Source organism: Megalobrama amblycephala, linkage group LG9 (genome assembly GCF_018812025.1).
Source record: "Megalobrama amblycephala isolate DHTTF-2021 linkage group LG9, ASM1881202v1, whole genome shotgun sequence".
Taxonomy (NCBI): domain Eukaryota; kingdom Metazoa; phylum Chordata; class Actinopteri; order Cypriniformes; family Xenocyprididae; genus Megalobrama; species Megalobrama amblycephala.
In genome coordinates this window covers 42,408,454-42,429,846 of record NC_063052.1, presented here as the reverse complement: position 1 = coordinate 42,429,846, position 21,393 = coordinate 42,408,454, and the positions used below count along the sequence as shown (strand labels likewise).

The window sequence follows — 21,393 nt, the reverse complement described above, 5'->3', positions numbered from 1 at the left end:
TCGTACTGAGCCTTGAGGTACTCCACACTGAACCTGTGATCGATACGACTCTTCATTTACTGATACAAACTGATAACGGTCAGATAAATAAGCCAATGCAATGTAATGTAAGTTTATTCAAAAGAATGTTGTGGTCAACAGTGTCAAACGCAGCAGAGAACAAAACTTGAGCTGAATTGATCTCAATAATGACTCTCTTGTCTTCTGTAGAGATGCTTCACTCCTGAATCTGAATTTGATGAACTTATTTTCTTGTTTATTACTGTGAAATAATCTGTATTGAACAGCTAAAGCGCAATGCAATTAATATATATAACGTTATAACAAACTGAAGGAGTTTGTTCTGCTGCGGTGTCCGTCCGGCCGGAGAGCACGACATTTAAAAGCTCTCAGTGAAACATCCTCCAGCTCAATGTAAATGACCTCTTGAGATCACAATGACCGCTTCACATCAGCACGACTGACCCTCATCACATCATCACGTGACACATCAGTGATGATATATATAAACAAAACAACACTAACATTATTCAATAAACATTCATTTAACAGCATAAAACCAACAGATAACAAAACACTGAGAAGAAACACAATTAAAATAAGAAAAACATCACATTATTTATTATTTTTTACTTCTAAAAATGGTATCTTCACCAGCTAGTGATTTACTGTAAAATTACAGTTTTCCCTGTACTTACTGTAAACCGATTAACATTTTTTACAGTTAAAATGACAATAATTTTTGTGTAAGTGTTTGTGCACGCGCATGTGTTCCGGAAGGGCTCTCGCGCGGGCCGCTCCTGACTCGGTTCGGTTCTGGATCTATAAATAACCCGCTCGACGCGCGTCTGCTGTTACTGAGCTCAACTGATTATCGATCGCAGTGATCTGAGCGGAACGCGGAGTCGAGCATCACTGGAGCTCAGTGTGTGAGAGCTGTCAATCATCCGGCCGTATTGATCAGTGATCGATGATGCCTCTTACCTTGTGAAGACACATAGGACATGATCCTCCGGCACTGACCGTGATCAGCTCGCTCTGTGAGGACCCATCATCACTCCTCCAGCGCGACAACATTCAAAAATAAAAGAGCAGAATGACGCAAGGCTCTCAGACGCGAGCCGCGGAGTCGGGGCGGGCGCGCGCACGGCGAGGCGCGCTCACGCAAGGTGCTATTATTGATCTGGATGCTGATCGAAATGATCCGCCGATCACTTTGCGCTTCCCGTCACCGAACGCGAGCGCGCACTCGCACGCATGCGGGAACGCGCAGAGGCGCGCGCACCCGGCCGGCACAGCGCGGTCCAATGAGTGGACTGATCGATACGAGCTCGGAGGAGCAGAAGTTAGTCAGTGAAGGTGGTCTGTGGCTGGAGCTCAGGTGAGATATTATTAGTTTATCCTCTAAGCATCATCACTCCAGTCTTCAGTGTCACGTGATCTGCAGAAATCACTCTGATATGATGATCTGAACATTTCTTATTTCAGTGAATCTGTTCAATAACAGTCATTTTTATTTAAGGATCAGGATTGATCTGGATATATGACAGAGTTTTAGAAGTCATGGGAATGCATTAAGTCATGGAATTAAAAAAAAAAAAAAAAAAAATTATACAATTAATAATGTCAAGTAATTTATTGAACTCTGAAAAATTCTGGAATTTAATTATTTCAATGTATTTATAATTATTTTATTTCATTATTATTATAGAGATAAATATATTAAATTAAAATAGCACCTAGTTTCTGTAAAATAAAGATTATTTCATTTATAAATATCATTTATAATTCATTTTAATTAAATATTACTATAATATTGAACATTCTATAAACATAATTATTTCAATTTATTTGTAATTATTTTATTTCTTTATTTTAATGAAATATTTATTATTATAACCAACTATAATATATATTTATATAAATGTTTAATTAAATTTAAAAAATCGGAATTTAATTATTTCAATTTAATTAAATATTACTATAAATAAAATATAGTTTCTGTAAAATAAAGCTTATTTCATTTATAAATATCTTATTTCATTACTTTAAATATTATTATTAATATTGAACATTCTAAAAACATAATTATTTCAATTTACAATTATTATTTTTTCTTCATTTTAATGAAATATTTATTATTGTAACCAACTATAATATATTTTATATAAATATTTAATTAAATTAAAATCCCACTCCTAGTTTCTGTAAAATAAAACGTATTTCAATTTATTTATAAATATCATATTATTGTATTATTATTATTCAGTTTTTGAGAATTCTGAAACTTAATCATTTCAGTTTATTTATTATTGTAATTAAATATTTATTATTATAACCAGCTATAATATGTATTTATATTAATATTTAGTTAAATTGTCACAACTAGTTTCTATAAAATAAAGCATATTTTGTTTATAAATCTTATTTCATTATTTTAATTAAATATTATAATATTGAACATTCTAAAAACATAATTATTTCAATGTTTTTAAAATTATTTTATTTCTTTATTTTAATGAAATATTTATTATTGTAACCAACTATATAAATATTTAATTAAATTAAACATTTTGGAATTTAATTATTTCAATGTATTTTAAATGTTTTATTTCAATATTTTAATTAAATATTATTATAGATAAAATATATTTATATAAATATTTAATTTTAATAGTTTCTGTAAAATAAAGCTTATTTCATTTTTAAATATCTTATTTCATTACTTTAAATATTATTATAATTATTGAACATTATAAAAACAATTTCAATTTATAATTCTTTTTTTTCTTTATTTTAAAGAAATATTTATTATTGTAACCAACTATAATATATATTTATATATTAAATTAAATTAAAATACCACTCCTAGTTTCTGTAAAATAAAGCATATTTCAACTTATTTATATTTTTTGTATTTAAATATTATTATTATTATTGTTTTTGAGAATTCTGAAACTTAATAATTTCAGTTTATTTATTATTTTAATTAAATATTTATTATTATAACCAGCTATATGTATTTATATAAATATTTAATTAAATTAAAATACCACTCCTAGTTTCTGTAAAATAAAGCATATTTCAATTTATTTATATTTTTTGTATTTAAATATTATTATTATTAAGTTTTTGAGAATTCTGAAACTTAATCATTTCAGTTTGTTTATTATTTTAATTAAATATTTATTATTATAACCAGCTATAATATGTATTTATATAAATATTTAATTAAATTAAAATGCCACTCCTAGTTGAATGAAAGCGTGTGAAGCTGCAGCAGAATCATCATCATCATCATCATCATCATCATCATCATCATCATCAGCTTGAGTCCAGAAGATCCAAAGAACGTGATTTTGTGCTGAACTGAAACTGTGGGATCAGATCTGTTCATCACAGGGACACAAACCAACAACATCCCAGAATTCATCAGAACACACCAGTGTTTGTGCTGCTGTTTCCCTCCAAAACGACATCACTTCCTGGAGGATGATGTCATTCAGGAACTGAATGGATTTTAATAAAGACCAACACTGAGGGCAGAGCAAATGAAAACAATATTCCCAGGAAAGAAGAAACTGGTGATTAAAAGAAACTGTGATTTTGTATTGATGAGAGAATATTCAGTCATTTACATTCATCAGGCGATTCAGACGTGAAGAACACACACTGAACGTAGTGCACTACACAGACAGCATCTGCAGGCAGCTCACTAGTGTGAGGAGTGATGACCGCGCTGCTGTACACACCGGCTCCGGGCCCTCAGGGGCCAAACTACAGGAACAACTGGGGCAAAACTCTGGAAATAACTGAATACTTTTGATTGATATGGATTAAAATAAATGAATAAAAATTATTTAAATTAATAAATTTGCTTCACACTAAATACATTAAACATGATTTACAAAGACAACTGTGATTAAAATAAATTAATAAAACAAATAAAATATGAATTAATGAATACAACTGATTAAAATAAATAAAAATCAAAGTTAATCAATAGTTTTGATCAAAATAAAATACATAAATAACTAAAAAGCATTTAATTAAAATGAAATAAAACATGATTTAATAAATAACTTTGATAAAAACAAAAACAAATTTAAATAAAGTCTATAAATCCTAACAGTAATAAAGTGAGCAGAAAAGAATGAAATGATGAAACAGACACTAAATATTGTCCAAACTGTATTAATATTATTGCACAGTATCAATATACACTATTTTGATCATATTTGGGCTCAAAACTTCAGTGAAACACACAGTATGACTGAGTTTTGGCATTTAATAATCATTCATAAATATTGTTCATTTTGTGTTTTTATTAAAAATCTTGCAGCTCATCAGAATATATTTCATGCTTACAGAAAATATGCAGAAGTAAATAATAAAGGATCCTTCAGTGGTGTCAGTGTAACGTTTATTAAGAAATATCTGCTAAATCATATTTGTTATTCAGGGTTACAAACAGAAATCACAGTCACATGATTCATTTCTCCAGCTCTGCGTTTCCCAGCATCCACTGCTGCGTCCCCCTCAGAAACGCTGGTTCAGCAGAGCAGGGCTGTGATTGGCTCTTGCAGTGTGGGCATGCATTAAAGCGGGAGATGACGAGCGATCGTATGTCTTAATGCACTTACCCACAATGCACTTCAGCACGAGGTAATCGCTATCAAACATTGTTCTGCTACATTGGAGGACGAGGTTATTGTCATGATTATACAACTATAAGCTGATTATACGAGTTTCTCTGATTTACACTCACATGAACTCATGCAGTCGCAGCACTGCACGGCCTCTGCTTTAACTAGAATATTAATATTTATACATTTATGTATGTCTGTATGGCTGGATGTGTGTCGACTCCTGGCTCTTCACTGACCTCTAGTGCAAAATCAAAGTATTGCGCTTTTCTGTTTCAGTGAGAGTGATGCGGTCGATGGAGGAAGAGTTTCTCCGGTCGAGTCATGCATAGCGTCATGCGGAACAGAGGATCGGATCGATCAGTGGAAGGTGAAGAACGGGTACAAACACAGGAGCCAGAGACAGCCAATCAGAAGAGGCTCCTGGGAAAAACCTGCAGACCAGAGAATCAGAGACCAATCAGAAGAACACGCTCAGAGCTTCAGCTAACGCTCTCTCAACGTTGAACAAACGTTCTTCCAGTAAAACGTTAAAAGAACGTTCGTTCAAAGTTATCTGCTCTTTAACAACGTTCATACGTCGTTGCTACTTGTTTCGGAGAACATTCAAAAGTAACGTTCACATAATGTTTGAAGAATGATACAATGGAACGTTCCGCTAACGTTCACATAACCAAGAACAAAAAGTTTAAAACATTTAAAAACTGGACATTTAACTTTCATACATTCAGTTTTCATAAGTTAATGTGAACATTAGCAAAACGTTCTTAGAACATGCAAATTAATGCTGTAAATTCATGTTAATTCATGTTAGCAAAGTGCTAAAACATGCTAACAGAATACTAATCCATGTTAACATGTAAATTATTATAGCAACGTGTTAAAACATGTAAAACATGTTAACATGCTAATTTATGTTAATAATGTCATGAAACATGCTAACCCTAACCCTAACCCAGCAATGATAAAACATGCTAGCAACATGTTAATTCATCTTAGCAATGTGTGATAAAACATGCTAACAGAATGCTAATCCATGCTAACATGTAAATTATTATAGCAATGTGTTAAAACATGTAAAACATGTTAACCACATGCTAATTAATGCCAACAATGTCATGAAACATGCTAACCCTAACCCCTAAAACATGCTAACAGAATGCTAATCAATGCTAACATGCTAAATTATTCTAACAAGGTGTTAAAACATGTTAACAACATGCTAATTAATGCTAACAATGTCATGATACATGCTAACCCTAACCCTAACCCAGCAATGATAAAACATGCTAGCAACATGTTAATTCATGTTAGCAATGTGTGCTAAAACATGCTAACAGAATGCTAATCCATGCTAACATGTAAATTATTCTAGCAATGTGTTAAAACATGTAAAACATGTTAACATGCTAATTCATGTTAACAATGTCATGAAACATGCTAACCCTAACCTAGCAATGATAAAACATGCTAGCAACATGTTAATTCATGTTAGCAATGTGTGCTAAAACATGCTAACAGGATGCTAATCCATGCTAACATGTTAAATTATTCTAACAAGGTGTTAAAACATGTTAACAACATGCTAGTTTAATGCTAACAGTGCCAGGAAACATGCTAATTTATGCTAGCAATGATAAAACATGCTAACAACATGTTAAATCATGTTAGCAAACAGGATAAATCATGTTGACATGCTAAAACATGTTAGAAAATGCTAATTCATGTTAGCAACATGTGCCAAAACATGCTAACAGAATGCTAATCCATGCTAACATGTTAAATTATTCTAGCAATGTGTTAAAACATGTTAATAACATGCTAATTCATGTTACCAATGTGTTAAAAAATGCTAACAGAATGCTAATTAATGACAACATGTTAAATTATTCTAACAATATGCTAATGCATGTTAACAACATGCTTACTCATGTGAGTAATGTGTTAAAATCATGCTAGCAAAATGTTAACATTGATTAAGCATGTTGTTAGCATTTTTCAACACACTGGTACCGTACCAATGTGCTGAAACATGCTAACAACATGCTTAATGTTAACAATATGCTAATTCATGTTAGCAACATGCAAATTTATGCTGGCAATGATAAAACATGCTAGCAAAAAGTTAAATATTGCTAACATGTTAAATTTATGGTAACAACGTGTTAATTCATGCTAACATGTTAACTCATGCTACAGATGTCCTGACCATGCTAGCAACATGCTAGCAATATGTTAAATCAATGCTAGCAACATGTTAAAACATAAAATTATGCTAATTCATGATAATGTTAAAACATGCTAGCAACAATGCTAAATCATGTTAACATAGTGTTAAAATATGGTAGCATCATGTTGAATCATGCTGTCAACATGGTAAAAATGTTAGCAAAATGCTAATTAATGTTAACATTGTGCTAAAACCATGTTAACCAATGCTAACAATGTGCTAAAGCATATTAACATGTTAAATCATGCTAGTAATGTGTCAATTCATGCTAATTCATGTTAACAATGTGCTAAATCATGCTATGAACAGGCTAATTCATGTTAGCAACATGCTAACAAATGATTAAACATGCTAGAAAGCTTTCAGACAAGGCTTTGTCAGTTTGTCCTGACAACTTTCGTTCTAGTTTTTGATTCCCGTCACTTCCGTCGTCTCACCTGTGTTATTCAGCGACCTGCACTCCGCCGCAGTTGTCTTTGCCCTCAGACGCTATGGCTAAATACTCCGCGCTGCAACACAAACGCGACACGTGTTAAAGTCTGAGCTGGTTTTAGTCTTCGCTTCTGCATCAATAATGATGACGTGAGCCTGTATTCAAAGACGGATCTTTTTAGTCTTTATATCACTGCAGAATCTAACTATTAGGGCCGGGTATGACACTGTTTTCATGATTCGATTCGATTACTATTCACATGGTTTCAATTCGATTGCGATTATTTTGGATGTAGTATTTCAGTTTCAGTACATGGCAAATTTTCTAGAGTAAAAAATCTCTCACTAATGCTGTAAACTACACATGAGAGTCAGCTGGTGCTACTGTAATAATACTGAAGGTTAAATTAACTTATTTATATACAAACACTTAAATTACACTCAATAATGTTTTTATTATAAATAAAGTTTAGAATTACATAATCATATTTCTACTCCAATTCGTTTTTTTTGAATATAAACATTTAAATCGCAGCTGTCATAACTGATTTATTCAAAAATGCATTAAATATTGAAGAACATTATAAATTATAATGAATATGTAACGGTGCATAGCTATATTTATCTTTCTAGAGTCACTTTTCTATCTGCTGACTAATGAGTTTATGGTCACTGAATATGTTTTTCTGAGGTAAATGTGACGTCACGTGACATTGAAGCTGTTTTATTGACGTCTTTCCGAGGTTGAAGCACTGATTGAGCGATTACACGAGACATGATACGGATTTCAGTAAGTTGTACTGTATATTTTAACATACCTTCAGATGTTCATGTTTATTTCGCTGTAACTGGTATTGAAAGCGGAGGAGAGGATGATCACATGCTTCTCTTTAACTGAGGCGCTAAAGCGATCTGTCACGCCACATTAAACAGCGCCAAAAATTATTTTTTGAATCTCATAATAAGATGGACGTCATTTGAAATCTGAGACTTTGCTTCATATCAAAAGTAACAAAGATTATTGTGATTTATTGGATGGGAGGAGCTACATATTCTGCTCATTCATCAACTGAAAACAGACTAGACTAATCGATTCTTGGGATTTAAGAATCAATATTGGTTCGTAAAAATGAGAATCGATTAAAATTGAGAAATCGATATTTTTTACCCAGCCCTAGTCACTATAGTATCGTCCAGGCTCTGATCTGATAAATCAAGACATGATGATATTAGATAACACTTAGCAATCCTCCACGCTGAGCTCACAAACACTCACGCGCTGGCTCTCAGAGCTTCCTCTCCAGCGGCGGCGATCTTCCTGTAGCAGTAGATCATCTCCACCAGCAGCCAGAGCTGCAGCCCGATGATGGACACGTACATCATGACCTCCGACACGATGGACGCCGTCCCGCGCGTGGCTGAAACACAGACGCTTATCGTGACGCTTCTGCCTCATTCTGACAAATCAAAACGCATTTCAGAAACTTCGCCAGCTAAAACTTTTGATTTTGTTCATATTCTGTTGAAACACAAACATAAATCTTGATGAAAGCCAAAATATTAAATGTCACAAATGAATATTCACTGTTTTGTAGAACAGACCGATTTCATTTGTGATTTGGAGCCAAATTACAGGGGTGTAAAAATGACTTTAGAAAGACGGCAGCTTCATTATTCTATTTTTACACAGAGTTCGGTGGATCTATTAATGAAATCTGTTGACTTTATCAATCATTGCTGCAGTATATGCCAATGGTGACGGCTCAAAAATGGAAAAAAGCACTTTTTTCATGTTCTTTCCAAAGTTTGAATGTCTGTAACTCAAGAAATATTAAAGATATCACAATATCCTTTTAGATTTTGGTTCTTCACAAATTATTCTTTGGATATCTCCATTTTTAAAGCTCTATATGCTTCATTCTAGAAATATGAGGATCTCAATGTGGCTCCAGAAGTAAATTGTTGAATTTAAGCCATTTTTCAATGGTTGAAAACTAAATGTTGGCCACGTTGCATACAGCTGAAACTTGTCCTTAACTACTGATACTGCTTATATCTAAACATGAATGACTGAAGAAAAAATAATGTTGAAAATAGAAATGTATCTTGTTTCCTTAAACAGCTGCATAGAATAGATCGTTCCTGAGAGCCAAAAATCGCCTTTTTCCAAAGTTTGTGAGCCTGTAACTACAGAAGTATTAAAGATATTTCAATATCCTATTAGAGGTTGACTCTTAACAAACTTTTCTTTTATTATCTCAATTTTTAAGGCTCTATATTGTTCACTTCAATAGATATGAGGATCTCAATGTGGCTCCAGGAGTAAATTGTTAAATTTGACCCATTTTCAGTGGTCAAAAATCAAATGTGGGTCACTTTGCATAAAGCTGTTACTTTTTTCTTTTAAAGAGGAATATCTGAAGAACAAATAATGTTGAAGCTAGAAATGCATCTCATTTCCTTATATCAAAACAACTGCATGGAACGTTCCTGTCTGAGGGACAAAAATAGTCTTTTTCCAAAGTTTGCATGCCTGTAACTCAAAGAGTATTAAAGATATCTCAATATCCTTTCAGGTTCCAATTATTAACAAACTGTTCTTTTTGCATCTTCTGTTTATTAAGGCCCTATTTAGCTCAAATCCCGAGACAGGAGGATCTCAATGTGGCTCCAGGAGTAAATTGTTGACCCAGTTTCAATGGTTGAAAACCCAATGTTGGCCACGTTGCATAAAGCTGATTCTTGTCCTAAACTACTGATACTGATTATATTTAAAGAGGAATGACTGAAGAACAAATAATGTTGCAACTAGAGATGTATCTTGTTTCCTTAAACAACTACATAGAATAGATTGTTCCTGAGAGCCAAAAAGAGTCTTTTCCCAAAGTTTGTGAGCCTGTAACTACAGAAGTTTTAAGGATATCTCAATATCCTTTTAGATGTTGGTTCTTAACAAATTATTCTTTGGATATCTCCATTTTTAAAGCTCTATATGCTTAATTCCCAGAGATATGAGGATCTCAATGTGGCTCCAGGAGGAAATTGTTGAATTTAAGCCATTTTCAGTGGTTAAAAACCCAATGTTGGCCACGTTGCATACAGCTGAAACTTGTCCTTAACTACTGATACTGCTTATATCTAAACATGAATGACTGAAGAACAAATAATGTTGAAAATAGAAATGTATCTTGTTTCCTTAAACACCTGCATAGAATAGATCGTTCCTGAGAGCCAAAAAGAGTCTTTTCCCAAAGTTTGTGAGCCTGTAACTACAGAAGTATTAAAGATATCTCAATATCCTTTTAGATGTTGGTTCTTAACAAACTTTTCTTTTGGTATGTTAATTTTTAAGGCTCTATATGCTTAATTCCCAGAGATATGAGGATCTCAATGTGGCTCCAGGAGTAAATTGTTAAATCCGACTCATTTTCAGTGGTCAAACACAAAATGTAGGTCACTTTGCATGCAACTGATACTTTTCTCTTTTAAAGACGAATATCTGAAAGTGTGTCACAAAAAAATGTGACTTGTTTCCCTCTGTAAAACAATTGCATAGAAAGTAGGGACAAAATAGTCTTTTTTCCAAAGTTTGCATGCCTGTAACTCAAAGAGTATTAAAGATATCTCAATATCCTTTCAGGTTCCAATTATTAACAAACTGTTCTTTTTGCATCCTCTTTTTTTAAGGCCCTAATTAGCTCAAATCCCAAGACAGGAGGATCTCAATGCGGCTTCGTGTGCAGATTCAGTGGTTATAAACCAGGTCATGCAACTGCAGCTGATTGTATTTAAAGAGGAATATTTCATATTGTTTTTCTTCTTCATTTATGTATTTCTTTCACCAGAAAATCAATGACAGAAGTCATGCGTTCCAGGTGGAAACCTCAACAGCTCCCGATACCCACGGCGAAAGCACTGAGACGCACGTTCACGCTTTACCTTTGGCCACCACAGTGAGGAACACCTCCTTCTGTTCGATGGTGGAGAACTCGTAGTGCTCGTAGCTCAGGATGCGGTTGAAGATGCAGCGGTAGACGCCCGAGTCGTTGAAGGTGACGTTCAGGATGTCCACAGACGCGTCCTGAATGTCGAAGGTTTTCCTGCTGCCGTGCCACTCCACCCGATCCTGAAAGCGCTCGTCGACGATGTTGGACACCTGTCCGTCATAACTATAAATCTGTCCCGAGACACCAAACCATCAGAGACAGGAAAAAGATCACGTCGTTTGACTTCAAGCTTCAAAATCAGCTGCAGTCTCTACATTACATCACAAACACACCCAAACCTGCAGCGACCTCGTTTGAATACGGGTTTGCAATATTAGTTGGAAAATATTTCATTTATATCATATGATCTGCAGTTTTGTGGAGCTGGAGAGCGTCTTTCATCATCACGTGATCAAGCGTCTCCATCGGACGACACTCACGTGAATGAAGTCGTCATCTCCTCGCGCCTTGAAGAGCCAGTCGATGGTCGCCGTGGCCTCCACCTCTCCGCGCATCTTACAGGAAATGCATCCCAGCTTGAAGCTCCGGCCGGCGACGGCCTCCGTGTCCGAGTCGACCTCCGCACACGCACCGCGGCACACCGACACTGCAGAAACAAGATCACATGATCCTCAGAGACCAATGATCATCATCCTCACAGTCAGAGCAGCCTCATGTTGTCATGTTATGTTACTTCATTGCTTTCTTTTCTACTGTACTGTTAGACATATTATTTATTTAAATTAAATTCTATTCAACCATTTTAATAAATTTATTGTAGTCAAATTTATTTAAATAAACTTGTATTTTACTTATTTAAATCAAATGTTTTTGTCTATTTACATCTAATTTTATATGTGTTTATTTTAATCAGATTTATTAATTTATCAAATTTTAAATAAAATTTATTTTAATCAAATGTTTTATATACATCAAATATTGTTTATTTTAATCATTTTTTTAAAATCAAATTTATTTATTATTTATTAAAATGCATTTCTATTTTACGTATTTATTTTAATTAAATGTTTTTTATTGACCTTTTTACATCTAATTTTATGCATTTATTTTAATCAGATTTATTTTATTCAAATGTTATTAGCTTAATATTTATTTACATCCAATTTTATGTATATATTCATTTGAATCTAATTTATTAATTTATTTCAGTCATTTCACATTTATTTACTTTAAGTTTTAGTTATCAGATACTGTTTATTTTAACCATTTTTAAAATCTAATTTATTACATTATTATTTTAATTTATTTATTTGCATTTATTTTAATCAAATGTATTTAAATTAATTCATTTTCTTAGTTTTCCTATTCAACAATTTTAATAAATTTATTGTAGTCAAATTTATTTAAATAAATTTCTATTTTACTTATTTAAATCAAATGTTTTTGTTTATTTACATCTAATTTTATGTGTTTATTTTAATCAGATTTATTAATTTATCAAATTTTAAATAAAATTTATTTTAATCAAATGTTTTATTTACATCAAATATTGTTTATTCTAATCATTTTTTTAAATCAAATTTATTTATTATTTATTAAAATGTATTTCTATTTTACGTATTTATTTTAATTAAATGTTTTTTGTTTATTGATCTAATTTTATGCATTTATTTTAATCAGATTTATTTTATTCAAATGTTATTTGCTTAATATTTACATCCAATTTTATGTATATATTCATTTGAATCTAATTTATTAATTTATTTCAGTCATTTCACATTTATTTACTTTAAGTTTTAGTTATCAAATACTGTTTATTTTAACCATTTTTAAAATCTAATTTATTACATTATTATTTATTTAAATTCATTTATTTGCATTTATTTTAATCAAATGTATTTAAATTAATTCATTTTCTTAGTTTTCCTATTCAACAATTTTAATACATTTATTGCAGTCAAATTTATTTAAATAAATTTCTATTTTACTTATTTATTTTAATCAAATGTTTTTGTTTATTTACTTATTTACATTAATTTTATGTATGTATTTATTTGAATCAGATCTGTTAATTATTTATTTATCTAAAAATGTATTTAAATCACATTTTAAATCAAATGTACTTAATTTTTTTCATCAGATTTTATGCATGTATTGATTTTAATCTAATTGATTAATTTATTTCAATAATTTTTTATTTAATTTTTTAATCATGTTTAAAATAATAATCTAATTTATTTCAGTTGTTTCATTTATCTAGTTTTTTTTATTTTTTTTAGATGTTTTATTTATTTATTTTAATCAAATGGTTTTTTTTTTGTACATCAAGTATTATTTATTTGTGGCGGACGCTGCGTCTGAAACCTGAGATAAATAAAACTGTTGACGGCAAAGTTATCGTTGAAGATGAATTCCTTAATTTTCTTGCTGTCAAAATTAAGACTCTGTCAGGATGAAATGGATTCTGATTGGATCAAAGGAGGTTCTGTCTGAATGTTTCTCATAAAGGGCCACAGAAAGACGTTAATAACATCAAAATCTGTCTTAAAGTGATGAATGACTGTGGTGAAGACGGTCATTCCCAGAATTGTTTCACATTATCAGGATGAGTTTCCGTCAGCGTCCTCCGACGGCGTCGATGCTTGAAGGATGTGTTGAGCTCTGTTCTATGAAATCTGTAAACAAGTGTTGAATGTCAAAGAATTTCCCAAAAGTTAAGGGTTGGAGATGACATCATCATGTTCTGTCTGTAAGAGTGAAGCACATTGTGTGGATAAACGTTCCTTCATTGCAGAAAAGCGCATGGATGACAAAAGCGCTTTCATTCGTGAGAACCACATCTGTTCTGGATGAAAAGGGCATCTCTCTAAAGACTGCAAAAGACGTCCTATCTGTGGCACATGTGAATGAAGATACACACATGATGTGAACTATAATAAAAAAAATAAATAGAGACGCAGTAGCGCACTGGTCATAAATCCAAACGGTTTTAGTTTTATTTTTGCAAATGAACTGCTTTGTAATAATTTCATTTGTGTGGAAATATTTACGATGTCTGTAAACAGGAAGTACGGACACAAAGAGGAGAACAGACAGGAAATACTGTATGCACAAGCTCAGTGATCACGAAATATAGGAAGAATAATATAAATACTGAATCTGCATGTCATTCAGTCCATCTGCTGATGGTGCTTGTGCAAGCTAAATTCAGTCCATGCTGTTAATCTTGAAATTAAACAATTATTTAAATTAAAAACAAATGCTCATGTGCACGACATCTGATAAAAATGCAGCGTTTGCCTCTAATATCAAAGAGTACACATATTTTTGAACAAATAAACAACAAAAAATCTGCAAACAGTATCAGAATCTGCCATGAAGAATCAAAATAGGTGCATCACTCATAATAAAGCATATAAAAATGTAATAGTTTTCGCTGTGAAATCAAATGCAGATTTAATGAGCAGTGTAATAGTTTTCTTGTTGTTTATATGGTTAATATTAATGCAACTATCTAAAAAAAAACTATGCAAAAACTAAGTTTTATTATTATTTTATTAATTCGGCCCGCACATGGCTATTTTTTTCCAATCAGGCCCTCAACCTAAAATGAGTTTGACACCCCTGTGCAAGTGATTTATTCATCATTCATCAAATATTTATTCATTTTAATATTTTTCTTTGTCCTTTTAATCAAATTTATGCGAGTTTAATCCTTACAGATGTATTTTTCCTCTACATAGCACTCCCTGATAAAGAATAATGTGATTAAAAATTAAAAATGTGATTTAAATGACCAGACTCACCTGAGAGCGCGCAGAACACACACAGGAGCAGCAGGCGTCTCACACACTCGTCCATGATGCTCACACACACACACACACACACACTCTTCTGTCGCTCACTGACGGGTCTTCATGTTCTGGAGCTCTGTATGATGCACAACAAACACAGACCTGAGGTCAGCGTTTACAGCATCTGAAGGAAACATGCACGCATGCATATTCATGTATTAATATATCTGCATCACTCACTGTAATCGCGCAGAACTTCAGCGAATCTGATAATCCTCACGCATCAGACTGATGTTTCTGATCCTGGTCGAGTTTAAGCGCCATTCTGAGCGGCTCGTTCACGCGTTCGCGGAGTTCTGACGCTCGGACTGATGCATTGCGGTAAAAATCCCGGGCCGCGCGCGCAGCCCATCCGAACCCGCGGTGACGTCACGACGTCAGCCCCTTCAGAACCGAACTCAAACGCGATTATTTACATTAAAGTGATGATTATTAACTACAATAAATTGAGTTTTTCCCCTTCAAACCATTTTATACCACATCCAAAAATGATTTTAAAGCATATATTTACGTTAAAATACGCTCTAATAATTATTCAGAGAGATCTATATCTAACTGACGTTATATTAATAATTTATTTATGGTTTATCAGGGTTGTGATCGTCTCTTATTTATTTAATTTTTTTTTTTACAAACCTTTTTTATTAGAGGTTTGTAAACTTCAGTCGGACTGCAGTACTGCTCCGCTCATGAATATTAATAGCCACGCACGAGATCCAAGTCGCGTAACGTAATTAATATTCATGAACCCGACCTCTTTTGCAGCAGGATTGGCTCACAGAGGCATGCACCTGATTCTATTCTATTCTATAAACATATTCAGCCATTTTGATTTCATTAACGCGAGACACTAGTGTATTTTGTCGCACATATATGAAGAACATATAAATAAGTACTGTGTTTTTTAGGAGGGGCGTGTCTTCGGGAAGGGGGCGTGTCTCTTTCTTCCGCAGCAGAGCTCCATCACAGTGAACGCAGGTGAGATTATAAACATTCATATTTTGTTTGCATTGATCAGGATCATAATCTACATATACAGACGGTGATTTAGACGAGCAGATGTTTGATGTAAACACACATGATCATCCAATCGCGCTCTGATTAGATTATGATCTAGTCTGCGGGCCTGAAGCCGAATATAACCGGAGAAACGCGTGTTTATGTCAGTACCGGAGCGGTTCTGCTGCTGCTCTCAGTTAAGGAACTCTCGTCTTCTTCCGCGGTCGCGGGTGTTTTTCTCCCCGCAGGATGGAACAGATCCTCGGCCGCGCCAGCGCGCCACCCGGCCCGGTCCTGCAGGTGTGTTTCCCCAGCGTGCGCGCGTCGGTTCTGGAGAATCTCAACCGGCAGCGCGAGGAGGGTCAGCTGTGTGACCTGTCCATACAGGTGCAGGGTCAGGTGTTCCGCGCGCACAGGTGTGTGCTGGCCGCGTCATCCCCGTATTTCCACGACCAGGTGAGTGCGCGCAGCTGACATCATCACACTGATTTTACATATGTAAACCTTCTCATTTGCATATTAATGACTGTATTGATTTTGAACTTTGATTGACATCTTGACCCTCCCAGCTCTCACAAGGTTCTCTCAACGTTCTTCCAGTAACATTAATAGAACGTTCGTTTACACTTATAACGTAATGGGAACATTAAATAAACGTTCTTAAAACATATTTTTGTTATCAAAGTCGCAACATAAATCCACTTTAGTTACTAGTACTGTATTTTCATTCATATGCTGAAAATACTGCACAATAAATATTACATCAGATGTAACATTAAATACATATTCTTATGATGTGTGTCATATGAAAAGATACAGTCTTTAGTAACTGTATACAACCCAATAAATTCATTAATGAAATTTATGAGAATTTAAGCTGGATATTATTAAGTTTTTAAAAACATCCTTTTCAGGAATTCAAATTCTCAAGTTTTAACAATCTTAAAGGGATAGTTCACCCAAAAATGAAAATTTATTCACACAAAATATTCCTAACTTCATTCTAAAGGCGAGACACTACATGTAAAACTGTTGTTTTTTCATGCACATGTTTTGTTTCAGACTAGTGGACAGAAAACATCTAAAATACACATTTAAGTGTTTGTTTTATTACACTCATCTGTAAAGAAACTGAGTTTGAGTCAGAAATCTCCACTTCAGCAGCTTCACACACACCAAACCTTACAGTTTTATTCATATCTATATTCTGAAGGTTTGTTCATATGACATCACATGACATTTTACTCCTAAAAACAGATTTATGGAGTGATAAACAGAGAAATCCAAAATCCTTTCTGTGTCAAAGTGAAAATGAACCTGTCTTCATCCAATGTTCAGATTCCTGTTCTGGAAATGTATGCAAATTAGTGCATGTAATTACTGCCTCATTTGCATATTTAAACATAACATTTCAACTTAAAACAATACTTCCACAGTTTTTATAAGTTAAATCAGCAGTTAAAGGTTTAGTTCACTTCTGAATTAAAATAATTTACTCTCCTCCATGTCATCCAAGATGTTCATGTCTTTCTTTCTTCAGTTGAAAAGAAATTATGAAAACATTCCAGGATTTTCTCCATATAGTGGACTTCACTGGGGTTCAACGGGTTGAAGGTCCAAATGTCAGTTTCAGTGCAGCTTCAAAGAGCTCTACATGATCCCAGACGAGGAATAAGAGTCTAATCTAGAGAAACCATTGGCCATTTTCTAAAAAAAATAAAACATTATATACATTTTAACCACAAATGCTCGTCTTGCACTGCTCTGTGATGCTCCACGCATGACGTAATCATGTTGGAAAGGTCACGCGTGACGTAGGTGGAAGTACCGATCCAGTGTTTACAAAGTGAACGTCAAAGACTAAGTCAAAAAAAGGTAAAACAACGATGTTGGACGAGAAAATGAGAGTTTTTCTCCCTACCGCGGTACTTCCGCCTTTCCAACATGATTACGTCATGCGTGGCGCATCACAGAGCAGTGCAAGACAAGCATTTGTGGTTAAAAAGTATATAATGTTTATTTCTTTTAGAAAATGTCCGATGGTTTCTCTAGATGAGACTCTTATTCCTCGTCTGGGATCATTTAGAGCTCTTTGAAGCTGCACTGAAACTGACATTTGGACCTTCAACCCGTTGAACCCCAGTGAAGTCCACTATATGGAGAAAAATCCTGGAATGTTTTCCTAATTTCTTTTCAACTGAAGAAAGAAAGACATGAACATCTTGGATGACATGGAGGAGAGTAAATTATCAGGACATTTTAATTCTGAAGTGAACTAATCCTTTAAGAAGTCTTTCATTCTCGAGAATGTTTCGTGAATCTGGTTCTTTAGCAACAGCGAATCAGAGTTTATCTGGAGCGGCTCTGATCGCTGCGGTCGCTTCTGCTTGTGTCCAGGTTCTGCTGAAGAACGTCACCACCGTGTCTCTTCCCTCGGTCATGGACCCGCTGGCCTTCGAGAGCGTCCTGAACTCCGCCTACACGGGGCAGCTCAGCATCGTGCGCGACGACATCATCAACTACGTCACCGTGGCCAGCTTCCTGCAGATGTGGCACATCGTGGACAAGTGCACGGACATCCTCAAGAGGTCGCGACCTCTAGCCCAGGTCAGCCCGGGCGGGGCGACCTCCTCGAGTCATCAGTCGCCCAGCAGCTCCGACTGCTGCTTCGCCGATCCGGAGGACGCCGCGGGCGAACAAGCTCTGGAGAAACGGCCGCAGAGCGCGCTTCCGCCTCTGGCCACATGGAGGCGCCCTCAGCAGAGCAGGTGGAGCAGAAACACCCTGACCTTCCCCCTCCGAGCGGAGCCCGAATGCGGGCCGAATCCGCACGGATGTGCCGTGGCGCCTTTGCCGTCCATCGAAACGGACTTCGCCGCGAGGCACCGCATCCGAGTCCGCCTGCGGGGGGCGAAAGAGGACGAGGAGCAGAGGAGGGTGGAGGCGGACGAAGGTGTCGGAGAGCTCGTGGAGGAGCACAAAGTGAGGGTGAAGTGTGAGGAGCACCAGGCCGGTGAGTGGAGCTTCTTCATCACTGCCGTTTAGCTCCCGTCCACCAGGGGGAACATGTCGTCGCCGCCTGTTTCTGACTGTTGTTGTCTGCTCTTGTCTTCTCTCAGGAGGCGTCGAGTCGGACGGACGTCTCAGAGAGAGCGAGAGCGGCCCGACGGACGGCCTGTGGCAGAACCTCGCCGAATGGCCGTCGGACGGCAAACTGCTGGACGAAGACGAGGAGGACGAAACGCTGGAGACCTACGACGAAATCGAGCAGGCGACGGGGCAGATTTCGCAGCGTCCTCTGCTGCAGTCGTCCTCGTCCTCTCCGGGCTCTCCTCTCTCTGCGACGCCCAAAGTCCACTTCTGTCACTGCGGTAAAGCGTACACGCTGAAGAGCATGCGCGACCGCCACGTGAAAATGCAACACCTCAACCTGCGTCCGTTCGCCTGCCCCGTCTGCTCCAAGAGCTTCAAGATGAAGCACCACCTGACCAAACACGTCAAGACGCATGGAGGCATGCGGCCGTACGAGTGCGCGCTCTGCGGGAAGAAGATCGTCTGGAGAGACAGTTTCCTCAAGCATCAGGCTCGCTGCCAGCAAACGTCCGCGGCGGCGTCTGGATCTCAGCAGTACGACAGCGACGCAGCCGGACGAGTGAAGGTGGAGCAGGACGATTACTCGTTACAGGAAGAGGAAATGCTCTCTTAAAAGTGAAGGTTCCTGTAAAAGATGCCATAGAACCACCATTCTGGTTCCCCAAAGAGCCTTTCAGTGAAACGCTCTTAAAGGGATATTTCACCCATCATTTACTCTCCCTCGTGTCGTTCCAAACCTGTAAGATCTTCGTAACACAACTGAAGATATTAGTAATGAAATCTGAGAGATTTCTGTCCCTCCGTTGAACCTTATTTTAAAGCGCTAGAGAAATCTCTTAGATTTCATCAAAAATATCTTAATTTGTGTTCTGAAGATGAAGGTCTTACGGGTGTGGAACGACATGAGGGAGAGTAATTAATGACAGAAATTTCATTTTTGGCTGAACTAACCCTTTAAGTCATTCTACAATGATTTTTAAGAACATTCTTTTCAGGAATTCAAGTTCTTCTTAACAACAATCAAATAAGAATGTTCTTAAGACATGAAACCAGTGTTTTTTAATGCACTGATCAGCTTGGAGAACTTAAATACGAGCGAAATCTGCTGAACTCTTTCAGATGGAAGCTCTTTTTTCCGCCACACAAATCTAATGGTAAATCATAATTATGATAGAAAAAGTCGAAATTATGGCGTCATAATTCTGACATAAAAAGTTGAAACTATGACATACTAAAATTTTAAGATCAAAAAGTTTAAATTATTTTAAAAAAATTATAATTCTCGAATCTCGAAATTGACAAAGTCAGAATTATGAGATTATGACGCCATCATAAGTCATAATTTCAACTTTGTCATACTTTCGTAGTTTCAAGTCAATTTAGATTTAAGTAATAATTTCGATTTGGCGTGTCATTATGATTAATTGTTTTTCTTCTGCGGTGGAAATGGGTTTCCATATTTTCACCTCATGCGTGGAACGACTGGATTTCGTCAAGCGAAGGTAAACGTGCCGTACCTCTAGTGTGAAAACAATTAAAAAATCTTAGGAGCCACACGTTTTTGCGGTTAAAAATGCAAAACGCAGAGCAGTGGAGCAAAAAACAAGCTCTAGAGAAAAATAATTTGAACTGTCATGTTCTTTACAGTGGAGAAATGTTCTTTTGAGAACGGTTTACTGAAAGGTTCTTTAGGGAACCTAAAAATAAAGGTTCCAAAAATTATTTTTCCCACACAGCAAAATCCCCAGAGTTAATCAACTCTGCTCAGAGTACATTTGGTCTCTAAATAGTGTTAAAGCAACACTGAAGCAGAGTTAAAGTTAATTAAGTGATGATTGAGCGGTAGTGATGAACACCTGCTGTTAACAAGCAGAATCACTGAAGAAAAGAGAAACAAGAACTACAAAAGACATTAAATCTCTCAAGATCTGATTAAACAGCATTACCAGCTTCACAAGTTCTTACTGAGTGTTAACAGAGGTTAATGTATAATCACTTAATTAACTTGAACTCTGCTTCAGTGTTGCTTTAACACTATTTAGAGAGGGACCAAATGTACTCTGAGCAGAGCTGATTTAACTCTGGGGATTGTGCTGTGCAGCAGTGCCATAGAAGATTGTGAAGGACCTTTTCGAAGGATAGATTCCATTGATGTTAAAGGATCCCACTAAAGAAGCTTTATTGTTCAGATG

The 21,393-nt window shown here is 35.4% G+C and overlaps 3 protein-coding genes across 9 annotated transcripts in view; 1 reads left to right on the top strand and 2 right to left on the bottom strand.

Annotated features, from left to right (window-relative positions):
- syngap1a (synaptic Ras GTPase activating protein 1a) overlaps positions 1–1,359 on the bottom strand; it is a 71,879-nt gene extending 70,520 nt beyond the window's left edge. For 2 of the 5 annotated variants that reach the window (XM_048203366.1, XM_048203370.1), the window contains exon 1: positions 985–1,358. In XM_048203366.1, the coding sequence (XP_048059323.1) occupies positions 985–1,006 (22 nt within the window). In that variant the 5' untranslated portion in view covers positions 1,007–1,358. Of the gene's footprint in view, positions 1–984 lie in introns of all 5 variants that reach the window. The other 3 variants (XM_048203369.1, XM_048203371.1, XM_048203368.1) reach the window with 2 other exon arrangements.
- Positions 1,360–4,406: 3,047 nt separating this feature from the next.
- scn1bb (sodium channel, voltage-gated, type I, beta b) lies at positions 4,407–16,415 on the bottom strand. 3 transcript variants are annotated; one of them, XM_048203377.1, is made up of 7 exons: positions 16,280–16,415; positions 15,062–15,185; positions 11,735–11,901; positions 11,248–11,485; positions 8,585–8,726; positions 7,314–7,385; positions 4,407–5,080 (listed from the first exon to the last, which is right to left on the bottom strand). In XM_048203377.1, exons 2-6 carry the CDS (start codon positions 15,114–15,116, stop codon positions 7,319–7,321), a joined length of 669 nt encoding a protein of 222 aa, XP_048059334.1. In that variant the 5' UTR covers positions 15,117–15,185; positions 16,280–16,415; the 3' UTR covers positions 4,407–5,080; positions 7,314–7,318. The 3 variants fall into 3 exon arrangements, with proteins under 3 accessions (XP_048059334.1, XP_048059333.1, XP_048059332.1); XM_048203376.1 differs by lacking the exon at positions 16,280–16,415 and adding an exon at positions 15,290–15,978 and having other exon boundaries at positions 15,062–15,211; XM_048203375.1 differs by lacking the exon at positions 16,280–16,415 and adding an exon at positions 15,290–15,978.
- zbtb22a (zinc finger and BTB domain containing 22a) lies at positions 15,945–20,993 on the top strand. The gene is made up of 4 exons (XM_048203374.1): positions 15,945–16,087; positions 16,357–16,564; positions 18,506–19,121; positions 19,228–20,993. The coding sequence occupies exons 2-4, from the start codon at positions 16,358–16,360 to the stop codon at positions 19,812–19,814; spliced, it is 1,410 nt and encodes a 469-aa protein (XP_048059331.1). The 5' UTR covers positions 15,945–16,087; position 16,357; the 3' UTR covers positions 19,815–20,993.
- Positions 20,994–21,393: the final 400 nt, after the last annotated feature.